The sequence below is a fragment of the Diplotaxodon limnothrissa genome, linkage group LG5 (assembly GCF_057381915.1).
Source record: "Diplotaxodon limnothrissa isolate DT_005_m linkage group LG5, D_limnothrissa_male_GT1.1, whole genome shotgun sequence".
Lineage (NCBI taxonomy): Eukaryota > Metazoa > Chordata > Actinopteri > Cichliformes > Cichlidae > Diplotaxodon > Diplotaxodon limnothrissa.
The window spans coordinates 24,354,870-24,369,572 of NC_140600.1; the positions used below are offsets into that span (position 1 = coordinate 24,354,870).

The 14,703-nt window shown below is 40.1% G+C and overlaps 1 protein-coding gene across 2 annotated transcripts; it reads right to left on the reverse strand.

The window, feature by feature from the left end:
* Positions 1–1,858: 1,858 nt before the first annotated feature.
* mmel1 (membrane metalloendopeptidase like 1) lies at positions 1,859–14,409 on the reverse strand. 2 transcript variants are annotated; one of them, XM_085354323.1, is made up of 23 exons: positions 14,253–14,409; positions 13,835–13,879; positions 13,466–13,525; positions 13,174–13,335; positions 12,993–13,073; positions 12,474–12,569; positions 11,833–11,951; positions 10,072–10,137; positions 9,574–9,708; positions 9,191–9,280; positions 6,526–6,662; positions 6,333–6,426; positions 6,129–6,257; positions 5,455–5,553; positions 5,289–5,372; positions 5,113–5,216; positions 4,807–4,865; positions 4,536–4,655; positions 4,272–4,405; positions 4,080–4,145; positions 3,880–3,975; positions 3,331–3,407; positions 1,859–1,958 (listed from the first exon to the last, which is right to left on the reverse strand). In XM_085354323.1, exons 1-23 carry the CDS (start codon positions 14,407–14,409, stop codon positions 1,859–1,861), a joined length of 2,310 nt encoding a protein of 769 aa, XP_085210449.1. The 2 variants fall into 2 exon arrangements, with proteins under 2 accessions (XP_085210449.1, XP_085210450.1); XM_085354324.1 differs by lacking the exon at positions 13,835–13,879.
* Between the last annotated feature and the right edge of the window lie 294 nt (positions 14,410–14,703).

Consider the following 14,703-nt stretch of genomic DNA (forward strand, 5'->3'; position numbering starts at 1 on the left):
ATATGAAAATGAATACCTACATGTATATATTTTTTAAATGCATTTCCCAAAATGTCAAACATTTGTCTTTGAGATGGCAGCACACTGTCATCACTTAGATTCTGGGGAAAAATCTCTCAGTAATATTTCCTCTCCCCCCCCCCCCTGTTTGAAACAACAGTTTTTGTTGTTTGGAGCACTGAGACTGACCCTCTGAAAGTATAAAGCTTCAATATGCACATTCAATTTAGCAGCCTCTGTTGAGACCTAACAGTCGTGTTCAGTTAACCAAGGCCACCCTAAATGTGACCAGTGACAGCAAACATTCAAAACCGTCTGTGTGTGTGTGTGTTGTTTGTGTTTGAAAGCTCTCTCCAGCACAAAAATGTCGGCTTACGGCAGCCAGTGTCTCCATCCTCTTTGATTCTCCTGTCATTACTTGTTAATAAAGGTAGAAAATAACAGTCCTGGCCCTGGCCATCTTGTCAGTGCGAGCTTGTGGATCAGCTACAGCGGTCACCGCGCTCCATCCTTTCATCTCATACGACACTGATCAATGCAAGATCAGAAGAAAACCACTTCATCTGCTGCCTGTCCAAGTGTATCTGAGGGGGTTTTCCCCTCATTTCAGCACAGCATGTAATTGGCTACGCCCCAGAGGCTAAATGTCTGTGTGAGTTTTCACTCATGTCGGAAAGAAAGCGCACAAAACTAAAAACCCAAGCACTATTTTGGGTTAAATGTGAACTTACAGATCTCACACGAGTAACATTATTTTATAAAATGAATGTAGGTTCACGTCATGTTAAGGATTTTGAGCTCAGCTCTTTAACCTCTCGGCTTCAGAAACACATAACAACTGGGGTCTAAACAGATTACAGTCAAAAGTGGGAGTAACCAATAATGCAACTAATATCAATGTCACATCACTCGACCTCCAACAAATCCTGGGTTTTTTTTCTCACGATCTAAGGAGCAGGCCACAGCAAAGTGTCATGACATACAGTACATGTATATAGTACATTTCCGTGGTAGAGTATTGAGTAACAATCATTTGCAAAATGTGGCAAAGAAACTTAGAAAACTGCTTAGCCAGCTTTGAAAATGTTAAATATTTATCCATGCCGTAAGTGTAAAAATGCTAAACGCAGCAGCTCCCTCAGAGTGTTAATTTAAGGTTAAAGCTGCAAAGATTTAACAGTCTTAAAGTCTTTAAGCAATTTGTTTTCATGTAACAGTGAATGACCAAACTCTCAGAGTGTGACTAATTCTTTTGTAGCTTTGCATCAGCAAAGCTGTAAGTTCTCATTTATTTCATGCTCTTCAGCCAGAGTCAGATTTGCTCACCATTATTCCTTCTGAAGTGGCACGATGTCTTAAAAACAGTACATCAGATGAAAGGCTACACATTAAATTACAAAAATCCACTTAAGATTTATGAGAAGAATTTGTTCAACAAATGCTCACTGGGCATTTAAAGTCAACCTCATTAAGCCTTTCAAAAAGTCTCATCTTTTCCATGTAGCCTTTCCATTCATGTGCCCCGATGTGGGACATTAAAAAAATACAAATAAAAACAAAACAAAAGGGAACAACTGACCTCCTCATCCACTGACAATAATTCAAACTTGATAAGATATTCAAGCAAGTTTCTCTTTTACAATCTGCGTGCTTTAAATTTAAGAACCTATGGAGTACTGAGGACGCCAGCTGTTTAAAAAACACCTACGGTACCATATATGCACGTGTCTGCGTCATCACTCGGCCCCAAACATACTGGAATAAGTCATGAGCAGGATATCTCTGTGGGTTTTAAAGTACAACTTATTCTTTTGATTTGACTTGCCCATGCTAAGAAAACCAACAAATCTCAGGAGTTCTACCAGACCCGACACTTCAGCTCAGGGTTCATTGGACTGCCTTTTTGGCACTGAAAGGCTTCTGAGAAAGCTTCAAAATTCTGGAGCGATCCAAGGACCCTGAGGACAAAAGAAAAGCAGAACATCAAGGATAATAAAAGCTAAAGTATGTTGATGGTGTTAGTTCAGTCTCCAAGTACTCATTTGGATCAACAAACTGAGCTACACTGCACCAGTACTTCACGGATATATCCTTTGTCATGACAAGTGGGAGTATCAGGCTTATATTTTCAGTATGGAGAATCTTTAAATTGAATAAAGCAAAGCAGAGCTGTTCAGCTGAGGAGTGCAGCTGCACTCAGACGGGAGGAAAGGTCATAAAAGGTCAGTCATAAAAGCACAACTATGAATTACAAAGTGCAAATAAGTGATAATTATACTCACAGTACCTCATTTTTTGAGCCACTTCCACACTTACCCGCAAGCTTTAACCATTTAACACCGAGTGTATCATGTTTAATACATTTTTGAGACTTCTACGTCATCAGTGTGGGCCCATGCTCAAAGCTGATTATGGAAAAACATTATGCTGACACTTGGAGTGGGTGGATGATTTGGTTGTGGTTTTTAACAGCTTAAATGTGTCTGAAAACTTCACGTGGGTATGTGCTGTACTTAAGAAGTCATGAGGGCTCATAACTGTTGGAAAGAATGACGTGCAATAAAAAAAAGCTTTGATCTACCCCTATGTACTGAGAGCATCTGTACGTCTGAGAACATTCATACTATTATGGTAAGGTAAAACTGTACATGCCTTAAGTGAATATACTAAAGTTATTGTGAATTTTAAAAATAGATGAAACTCAAAACACTTTATATATGTATAAGTATTTCATATAGTTTATGAAATTTCCCCTTGTGGGACTAATAAAGATATATCATATCATATAAATACATTAAATTTGTTTGATTTTATATAAAATAGCCCTGCTGAATGAATTTCCAGTGTTGTAAATGTATAAAATTTCCAACAAACATGCTCTAAAAAATGAAGGACTGCTGCTTGTAAAAAGTAGGGTTTTTTTCAGCATAGCTGCACCAACACTTTAATTCAGCAGCATTTATTTTGCATCCAAATCTTTATTTAGTCAGTAAGATTTCTTCATTGGGTCATTATATAAAACAAAACACGTAATATTAATTCTGTTTTATTCAGTTTCATTTTTCCTCTTTCTGCTTTTCAGAGCTACATTATCACGCACTATGTATATATACATATGTGTGTGTGTATTTTTTTCATATATACACATTTACTTCAGTGCTTTCTATAAAGATTTGATCCTAAAGTCCTTTTTCTCAGTGCAGAGAAATGACACTGCACAGATCTCACATTTGAGTGGAGAGGAAGGACTTAAGGGTACGTCTGAGGTTCTGACAAAAATAAAATGTTATTAGTGTACCTCTGAAATTATTCCATACTAAAGCTTCTTACCTGTATTCTAAAGGACTGTGTGAGTCAGTCTTAATGGACTGGCTGGCATACTCAGGCCGATAAGCACCACACCATACCTGGAAAAAAATAATGCATTAGTGCTTCGCTCGATTTTTTGCAGACTTTGATTACTGCACAGGCTTCTCTTTGTATTAAACCAACCAAATATACTTCTGAATACTTTGTGTATTTAAAGTATTAATATCCCACCTAATAAATCAACTCTCAGTTTTTATATGTCCATTTTTTTATCTCTTTATCTCAGTGAGGAGCAGATTTTTTTTAATTATTTGTACTGTTTTATTGTCAGTGACAGCTTTCTGCCTTTGCTTTATATACTGTGGCACCAAGATGCTCTTTACTTTGGCAGCTACTCTGCCACACAGCTGCGTGTGTTGCTCAACAGTGATTTGCTTTGGGATTGCTTCACCCTCTGAAGCCCTGAACCTCTCCTTCTGCTGCTCTGTTTACTTCACAGCGCAAAGTATCCACTGAAAGAAATGCTCCTTGTGAGCTTCGGGTTTTAGCTCATGTTCCCCCATTACTTACTTGGGCAAAGTTAAGAAAGAAAAGCTGCTTGTGATCCATGTCTAGACCAGGTAGACGAGGCTCTTCACCTTCCATCTCCACCCACTTAAGATAAGCCTGTAAACACACATCCCCACACAGAAAGTTTATTATAAGCCTTCTGGAGTTTGTCACTGCTGCTGAAATAGTAACATGTGGGTTTTGTGCGTCTAACATCCAACCTGGTATGCTTGACGAACCCCTCCATTGTCTGCAATATTCTCCCCCAAAGTGCTGATTCCACTGATCTGCAATCACACGGACAAAACCATTCACACACAGCAGTGTGAAAACACTCATTGTGGTGCTCGCTTAATAAACGGTATTACAGCCAAGACAAAACATGCTATTTCGTACGTGCTGCAACTGCTTACATTTTGTCCGCCTGCTAGCTTCCAGTTGAAGTTGCCATATTGTTGCACCATGCACTGCGACTGCTCTTTGAAGTGCTCAGCAGAGTAATTACTCCACCAGTTCAGCATATTACCATCTTGGTCAAAATTACGCCCTGCACGGAGACACTCATCATTGTCATTAGCTAGCAATAACAAATTTGAAATAAAAGGTTACTTAAAAACAAACTGCCTTCATCATTTCAGGTTCCTAAAAATATGACTTATCAGTCACCAGCATCTCACCGTTGTCATCAAATCCATGCGTGATCTCATGTCCGATAACCATCCCTATTCCGCCGAAGTTAAGAGCTTGGTGCTGATGCTTGCTAAAGAACGGCGGCTGCAGGATTCCTGCAGGGAACACTGGATGGATACAGGCAAAGAGGGAGTGAAATCACAAGTACTAGCAGTGCTGAACAGGCATGTGATTAGGAGGGAGAGTTACTATAAAAAACATCTTTAATGTGTCAGAGAGGCTGCCGTTGGCCTTGTGTGATTCTTGTAAAGCTCTTACCAATCTGATTTCTGTTGGGTGAGTAGAATGCATTAACCACAGCAGCACCAATGATCCACCTGAGGTGTGACAGGCTTTATTAAGGCACATTTATACTTAATACAGCAGCTGTACAGCTCATGCGCAGAGCTCATTTTGCACCATGAAAAATGAATTTTAACCTTCACTTTTAGTATCCTTTGAGTTATTTTAAAAGGACGTGGAGCAGCAGCAGTACATTCAGTGCACCCAGTACATTTTTAGATAGACAGAACTACATCTGTGTTTACTACATCTGAAACAGGACCAGTTGTATCAGTCACTTACAAGTCAGGATCCACAGGCTCTCTGAGCTTCTTCAGACTCTTGTGGGCTTCTGACTTGAGGTTCTCCAGGATGTTCTCAAAGTAGTGTTCTTCACTGAAATTTAGCTAAAAAGAGAAATGTGACACATCAATGATGAGAGAATCTTTAGAAAAACTAGAAACTAGGCTTTTACTTACATGGGCATACTCTTGGTCAAGCTTTTGGTTGCTCTCCTGCAGGATATGATCTGGATAGCCGATATGTTCCTTGATTGCCATGGCCTTGAAGTGATGCAGAGCAATCAGTATGATAATGCCAATCACCCTCTGAGGAAAGCAACAAAAACTTTTATTTATATTATACCTTTTCTCTCGCCTTCTCCTTTGAGGGAGTGTCCATCCAGCTTAACTCCTCCAGTGTTTCTACGTACGCTGCTTGGATCTTGCTGATGAGGTCACTCACCTGTGAACAAATGACAAAGACTGAGAATCTGAGTCCTGTACTAAAGGAGAAACTCAGAAAAAATATGCCAAAAAATATGTTTTGAGTTTACAAATAGGTCTGTCTAGTGTGATAAAAATGTTAAGCATGGCCTAATGGAAAGTCTCATCCTATTTGGCTTCCTAATTTTGTGGCACTGCAGCTCAAAAATACTGCTAAAAAAGTTCAAGCCTAGACCGTAGAGCAAATTATCCATGTCTTTATCTTTTCCTGCATTAACAATTGTAACCTGCACCCCCTTTTTATTTTTCTGTTTAAGTAAAGCTGCATTTAAGTAACTCAGCTGACTCAGCATGTATTAAAACCTGCGATAAATTCTAAATAAAGAAGGCAAGTTATCCCCATACTGTCTAATTCTTCCAAAGCATCAGTGCTAATAAATGATATGTACTTTTTTTTTTTCCAATTTGGCGTTTGGATAAAAATGCTACAAATACGTAACAACGAAGCAGAATTTGTGTTTCACTTGAATTTAAACTCATTTTCAAACTTCTTTCTGCTGTGTTCGAAGCGGTTTCGGGGCCAAAAGCACTCACCATTCGTTTACTTTCTCCTGCAAAAGTCTCGCGCACGTACAGAGCTCCCACTGCGTTCTCCATGCTGCTTTGGACATAACGCACACATTCTCGCCACCAAGCATCCTCGACAGTGGTCCCATAGAGAGTCTAACCACGCACAAATACAGTTATTTTGTCTTCAAATAAGCTGGCATTAGCATATGTTGTTCTGTTATGTCAAACCTTTCTGTATCGCGCTCTGGCATCTTTAAAGCGGCGGCTCAAGCTGTTAACTCTGTCAATGATGAGTTGCCAGGTGAGGTAGTTCTGCATAGTTCTGCAAAGATTAATAGTTTTTGTTAAGCTGTGTTGCAGTGTATATTTTCAGTTATAATATAATCTTTACAGACTCCTTGGATGACAGTCCAGGATTGACCTGATACTGTGTCTGGAGAGAACATCGTTCATCTTCTCAAGATAGGGAGAGCTATACACGACCACCTCCTCGTCCAACTGGACATCAATGGACACACTCGACAGCACACCTTGAATAAATCGTGTCCAGTTGAAACCCTGCAAGACAAATATATTATATTTTTAACATATTTAGTTTTATTTGTGTATAGTTATAATTTAATATGGTTACATGTTGTAGGCCTTCCAGCTCTCAGTTAATTTAGAGGGTGAGGGGTCACTCATAGGTACAAACTTTAAATCTTTAAAGATTTTACATCTCATTGGATTCAACTAAGATGGTTTTCAACACCTCCTTTGTTTAAAATAAGGTTGAACAATGGCTGATAAACAGTATTTCTTAAAGAAACATGTTAATTACTTATTGATTTTTGCTTTTTGACCAAAGCCATACAAACACTGTGAATTAACTGCATTTATATGGTGCTTTTTACTGAAAGCACACACACACACACACACACACACACACACACACACACACACACACAGTGAAGGAAAGAACAGGAACTTTCCTGGGATTCAGTATCTCGCCTAAAGAGACAGGCGGATTTGAGGAGCCATGAATCAAACCACTGACTTTCCAATAAGTCAGTGTGCTCCTTTCTTATGTGAGTATTTGGGGGATGCTTATGAAATGTTCCTTTTTAACTGAATAACAACATTATTTTTTTCAGCCATTTTTTTGTAACGTTTCTTTTTTTTTTCTTTTTTTTTGTTTATTTTATTTTCACTTACTGAATATGGGACAGACTTGACTGGGGGAAAGAAGGGGAGAAAGAAAGAGGGAAAGAGAAACAGCTGAGAAGAGGGACGGGGGAGAAGGGCAAAAACCAAAAACCAACAGAATGAGCAGAAAAAGAAAAAAAAAGAAGAAAAAAAGAAAAGAAAAAAAAGCATATATCAATCACCTGGGTTTTTGTAACGTTTCTAATTTCAGCTATCAAATATGGCCCCCGTGTCGGTCGGTGTCCAAAATAGCCACCATGCACAACAAGTTAAAGTGGTACCATCAATTACAATGTGCAAGGTGTAAACATTGTACAAGGCGTCATTACTCACAAAAATAACACGGCAGATTTTGAACACTGGCCGCTTGTTGTGCACAGGATCCAAGAGATGTTTCCAAAGGTCTCTTTTTCTGTAAATACTTTCTTTGCAGCTACATAAGTATCACATGTAAGAGTCAAAAGCATTAACCTGAATAATTCTGAAGCAATGCTGCCTTATTAACCAGCAGTCTTGCGCTTGTTAACTGCCATATGGGCTTCTTGTTGCAGATTTTTGGAGAAATATTTTGCATTTTGGGAACTTTTTATGCAAAGCTGACCTAACTAGTTGCCGGTTATATCTTCATATTTCCTGTACAGGAAAAGGGTCATCGATCTTCTTCCTAACTCTTAATAATAAAAGGAATGAGGTGATTTTGCAAAATTTAAAACAAGGCATATAAATTGCATTTACATTTCAGAAACGGATGTTTTCTCATAAACAGTACATGGAGTCATGTGAAAAAGAAAGTTTTCACAGGGCTTTTTGCAGTCCTATAAACAGCTAACCACACCCCATGATTCAGTAGCGTGTACAATCGTTTTTAGCAACAATAACCTGAAGTAATATTTTCTGGATTTTATCTGTCTCTCACATAACTGCTGGGAAATTTTGACCCACTTTTCTTTACAACATTGCTTCAGTTTATTGAGGTTTGGAGGTAGTTGTTCATGTGCAAACACATCATTTCATTGGGGTTGAGGTCTGTACTTTGAGTCATTGCAACACTGTGATTTCTTTTCCATGTTCAGTTATTTTGCTGGGGATTTGCTGCTGTGTTTGGGATCGCTGTTCTGTTTCATGGCACAAAGCTTTAGCTTTCAGAAACTTGACACTACAATACTTTGGTGTTCAGTCAGCTCAGTGACCGCAAGGTATCCAGGACCTGTGGCTGCAGAACAAGCCCAAATCATCACCTCTGTGCTGACAGTTCGTATGAGGTGTTTGGCTTTTACCAAATGTGGTGGTTTGATCCCATCTGTCCATTGTTGCATTCTTGAAATTGGCCTTTGTCCATTCTGGACATTGTCTGAGAAGTCTTGTGGTTCGTTCAGATGCTGCTTTGCAAACCTAAGCTGTGCTATCATGCTCTTTTTAGAGAGAAAAAGGTTTTCTCTTGGCAACCCTTCCAAAGTCTTTTTGCTGATCTTACTATCACAGATTTTTAACATTTTACATGCTAACTGAGTCCTGGTAGTTATTATGAGGTCATCCATTTTTAGTGAAGTCCTATTCTGAAGCCTTAAACCGAGCATTTTGGGTGTCGACGTCTTGGTAAATTGGAGAGAAGAAGAGAGGAAGGGAACCTGAGTGGAATCTCACCCTAAAGCACACCCTGCTTTATCCCATTTTTAACTACAATGAGGCCCAAAATATTCAAAAAGTCAGGCTTTATAAAGTAAGGCATTAAAATTGTGAATGTGACCAAAGAGTCATCAGGAAAGGCTTTAGTGAGTTTATACATCATGCAAGCAGTACGATCATTTTCTTATAGACTTCAATGCAATCTGACTTTTTGTAACCAATCAGAGTGACCTGCCTGCACCTCAATAACAAAAATGAAGTGAAATAATTCTTACATTAAAGGTGTATGTGCTCTGCAGTTCACCAAGTGCCATCTTGTTGTAAAGAATGGTGACATCTTGGCGTTCCTCTGCTGGTGATGTAGCCTGTCAGGCAACAGGAAGGAAAAACAAAAAATCTAAACTGATTTGTTTTTTTGTTATATAGTCACATTTTGCTATCCTTTCATCAGCAGAGTCTCATTTGTTATGCTCCTAGGAGGCATGAATTTGAAAAAAGGATGGTTAAGAGCTTGGCTGATCTCCTGGTTCCAATATGTATTTGTCTGATTCTCTCATTTACTGGAAGCAGAGAGGAGGTGCTCATTTTTCATCTTGTCATTGTTAATTTTCCTGAACCTCGTTTCACAGTTCCATTTCCTGCTGCAGCTGGCACTCACATTGGCGATGTCTGTCTCCAGCTCCAGCACTTGCATCATTTCCTCCCACACTCGGTCGTCATCTTGAGTCAAATTCCTGTCCTCTCGGGTTATCTTTGCAATGGAAACCATGAAGTGTAGGTAGGCCTCTCGAACCTGTGGTATAGATTAAATAAAATTTTGAATATATTAATTTTATTTTAACAAAAGCTTAGAACGAATATTCTAAGTATTATATGAGTAAAAAACTGCAAAAGTGAAACTCAACAGCACATTTTTTCCCAAACCAAACTGGCTGTTATTCAAGATGAGATCTCACTATGAGCAGTTTTCATTGGACTGCAGGTTCCAGATACTAGCTTTTAATATTAATCCTTTTCACCTCCACTGAACTGTGATGGAGGCAGATATCTCATGCATTCATTTTTCAAAATCAAATACAAGAGAAGACATCCACAAGATTTCATGAAGATAACAGTATGTTTTTTATCAGGGTTTGAGTGAAATGTTGCGTATCACCTTTTTGTAGTTTCCATCATTGAAGTAATAGTCTCTAGATGGCATCCCAAGCCCGGGCTGGTCAATCTAAACAAAATATAAGAATAAGGACAGCAATTAAACACTTTTTCATACCAATAATCCATAAAATACTTGCAGAGATGTGTTTGTAACAGAATGATAATCAAAAATCCGCATGCTAAACTCAATTATCTGTCTGACTGTCAGATCTGAAGACGTTTCAGAGTTCAAGATATTAAGTCTCTCACTGGGATTGACCAGAGCAGACAGAATTAGAAATGAGTACATCAAAGTGATGGCTCAGGCTGAGTGGTTTGGAAACAAAAGTATGCTGGACAAAAGATGTCAGATATAAAGCTGCCAGGCAGAAGGATAAGAGAATGACCACAAAGAAGATTTGTGGATGTAGTAGGAGATGCAGAGGATTGATGTAACGGAGGAAGATGTTAGAGATAGGGTGATCTGCTGCAGGGCCGTGCGGAGAGGTTTAAAGGGGCGGGTGCTCAAAGTTAAAAAGGGGCACATTGAGCCAGTCTGAATAACAACAACACACATTCATCAAGAATCTAATATGGGAAGGGCAGGGCTGTGTTGATCTGAGACTGTAGACATTAAAAAGTCCATAGGAGAGATGGTAGCTGATTAAATGTCATGAGATAATAACAAAATGCAAAGATTGGTGACAGCACTTGGAACCATAAGGCAACAAAAAACTGTGAAAAATAATTTAGGCTCTGCCTGTGAATCACTCTTTGCTTCTCTTCTTCCTTCCATCCCATCATTTCATATATCACTCTCCACTTGCTGTCTATCTGACAACAAGGCACAACTTGCTATTGCAAACTATAATCTGATTATCCACACCTAACAACTCCAGCACTTAATCTATAATAAAATGATGACAGAAAAATGTTATAGCCCTGCCTTTAGTAGCCTCACACAGCTCCTACTGTTTCCTCCTCATGTCCTTACCAGGCACGTCTAATGTTATATCATGAGTAATATTTTTTTTAAAAATCCATCTAAATAAAAAACACACATTAATAAAAAAAAAAAAGGACAGGTAATGTTTGTCGCGCTGTTGCACACACAGCACGCTCATTTGTTTCAGTTCGTCAGTTGCAACAAGACAACTTACCAACGTGTACGTAATAAGCTAATACTCCTGTGTGCTATACACTACAGTGTACGCTGTACACCTACTTACTGGTTTTGTCGCATCAGTCTGTATGGAAGAAATATAGTAAGTCTGTGTCTCTGAGTTAACTTGTGTTTCTCCTACAGCTCCGGACCGCTAAAAATGCGCGTGCTCTTTGTGAGCTCGTTCCCGGCTCGTAACCAGCGCGTTCTGCCGTCAAGGGCGATCATTGGTTAAATGTGATCATGTGACTGATGCAAGCCAGATCCTTTTATTTAGCAAAACTGTGATTAATAGTTAAATATTATTGTTGAGGGGCACAGACAGGACTCCGCACGCACACACACATAAAAAATAATAATAATAACTTTTTTTGAAAAGTTGCCTCAACAAAAGGGCACTTTGGGCACCCATCAGGAAAGGGGAGGGTGCTCAAGCCCAGCTCAAACCAGACAAATGTCTGAGTACGTGTGATTAGGATTGAGTCAATGAAGGAAGTTGGACAGATTGTTCATTTCATTAGTTTACGGACCTTGTTGACAACAGCAAATGTCAGGTTTATCTGTAGTAGTTGTATAGCAGCTGTCATGTACTAATTGTGCCCAGACAAAATGTTTTCTCACATAGATAATATGGCGCTGAGAGTCCCGGTCGTCCGTCCACACATACATGTCCAGCACAACCTTCTTGTGGAAATGAGCAGTAAGTGTTGCCAGTGTGTCCTCAAAGCTCCAGGCTTCCTCTGCAAAATAAAAAAGAGAAATTTGTACTCAGTTTAAGAACATTTATCTAGCTGTAAGGAGCTATTCAGCATACCTGGCTGCAGAAATCTCTATGCCTCTGCTGCACATTTTCTGGGTTCGCTTTGTAAATCGGTGTGCGCAGATGCAGCTATGCGTGGCTAATTCTGTTTGAGCCACCATCCATGATTACATTTAATTAAAGTGGCAAGAGCCAGGAGCACGAGGAAGAGGGGACTATTTAAAGCATCCTTCACAGTCCTGATTGAGGACTTGCTCTTCTGCCCACGCATCACTCTCCCAAACCCCACACCTGACTGCTCGACTGAAAAGCCTCGACCGGCCTCTTGATCCCACCAACAAAGCTTATACGCAGCTATTCACTGAGAGCAAATATAGCTGCACAGGCTCTGCGTGATGTTTTTGAGAAAGAACAGCACTTGTTTGTGTGCCGGTGTTACATGTGCACACGTGCTTGTTTGTATAGAACAGGCAGGAGGCATTAATCAGAGTGTGATTTGTACCTGTGGTGGTGTTCCAGTCCTCTGACGCCACAGGCCAGTCACCGATACTCTCAATGAGCTTCAGGAGGGGCTGCGAGTCACGCTGCTCTATGAGGCCTGCAGGGAAAAAAGAACAATCTCAGTTGTAGAACATAACAGGAACATTATGGTCTCACTACTAAAAGAAATTGCGCCATGTTGAGTTCAGACCAGCAGCAGGCACCTACACTGCTCTGAGATACAAAGCTATTTATTCACTGACTCAAAAGGCAAGTTTTCTTAAATAAATTTCCCAGTGACTCTAACAGGTTACTCTAGCAAACGATTTTATGCAATTTAGCCAGGCCCAGGTTGCATAGCAGAAATTACTGGTATGCACAGCTGGTAAGTATTAAATATTAAGGTCTTAAAAAGTCTTCAGTTCAAGCTGGGGAACCCTGCTGATACCCCGGCTGTGGAAGGCTGACTGATATAATAAACAGCAAACAGTTTTTTGTCAGTGTATCTTGTGCTCTCTTGCCCCTTTGTAGACAGCCTTACTTTCATTCATGCAGGAGCTGTAAAGGATTTTGGCCTTCTTGATGGCATCTCTGTCCTCTTCACTGACTGTCTCGAGAACACCTGCAACAACCAAACACAAACAAACATTTTCTGTCTGAAAATGTCTCACCGAAATACTGCAGCCCACACTGACCCACACTGAAGATTTCACCCAGCTGACCTTTGAGGACAATCTCCAGCTTGTCTCGCAGAATGTCAAAGACGCTGTGACGGGAACTGGTCTCCGGAATAACATGTCGCTCCAGCCAACCCCCACAGGCATACTGGTAAAAGTTATCACAAGGCTTCACGGACTCATCCATGTTTTGCAAGAGCCGGGCAGCTTTAAGATGTCGGCGAGGAAAGAGAGACGTAAGAACAGTGCGGTGAAAATCTCACAAGGCAACTGAGGGAGGATGATAGTTTCAAAATTGTAAGAGCAGGAGAAAAAAAAGAAAAAGCAGATTTCTCACCTGCGGTAACACAGTCTGCAGTTGTACACACATTGCTGGGGTTGGAGCGTAACAGCTGGCCTGGAAAAATCAGTGCGAACAATTACGAGAGAACTCTTTGACAAACTGTGCCCCAGCTGAGAGGGAGGATGTTGTTGTGTGAAGTTCAGACCCAATTTTAAGTAGCCTAGATCTGTAGTCTGTGCGAGAGAGGAAATGCCTGTGTCAGCAGTGACTGTGTTCTTTCACTTTTGTGTGGCTCTGCTGATCAGGCAGTAAAAGGAATTACAGTATTACAGTGTCTTTCAGAGGTGCAGGCTCAAATATGACACATGCCACCCCGCTCATCCCGCAGTGTATTCTGTGTTGAGCTTAGAAGATTATACTTACCCTCACCTGTTGAGCTCCTGGACGCGCTCGGCCTGCTTGATTGTTCTGAGTCGGATGCAAGAAAAACGATCAAAACATCAGACAAACTCTGCAATCATTTATCATGACTTTAATAACTGGGTTGAGTGGGTTGAATTATATTTTTAAACAAAAGGCCATCAGACAGAAGCCAGTTGCATTTTCCAACTTAATGTTTAAATTTTTGTGAGTGACATTAAACATTAAACTTTCTACCAAGGATATCTAAAAACATACACACATTATTATTGCATAAAGATGACCATTTTAAAAAATACTTCCAGGATTATTTCATGTGTCAGTTTTGCCTTGATGTTACAAACAAACAGAGTAGGGAGACACATGCCATTACTACTGTAATATCTGGATTTTTCCACGGTTATCGTAGCAGAGCATTTACCTTTCATAGCTGATGTGTAGAGGACTACAAGCCCGGCCAAGGCACAGCTGACTAACAGGAGCAGCACAGACAGACCGATTTCCGCAACAGTCCAGCGACGCTTTCCGGGTTTACTTGATTTCTCCATGATATCCATTTGGCTTTCGGATTTTCCCATATTCCTCCTAACTGCCGGCTCTGTAGGAAAGACACCGTTGGAGTGTGGGATGGTCCAGGCACAGAGCTACCGCCGTGTGTTTTTGCGTGTGTATGTGTGTGTGGGCTGTGCAGTGATCCATCGGTAAACTGTGCCAGCTGACCTGCAGTGAGTGAGCTTCAACTGCCGAACACCTACAACAACTTCACTGACATGAGTTTCACTGACAGTGAAACTGTTGGTCTTGATGCACGATGCGATTTATTTTTCTTTTCTAAAGTGACATAAAATGTTTTAGCTCAGGTTTTTTTCTGT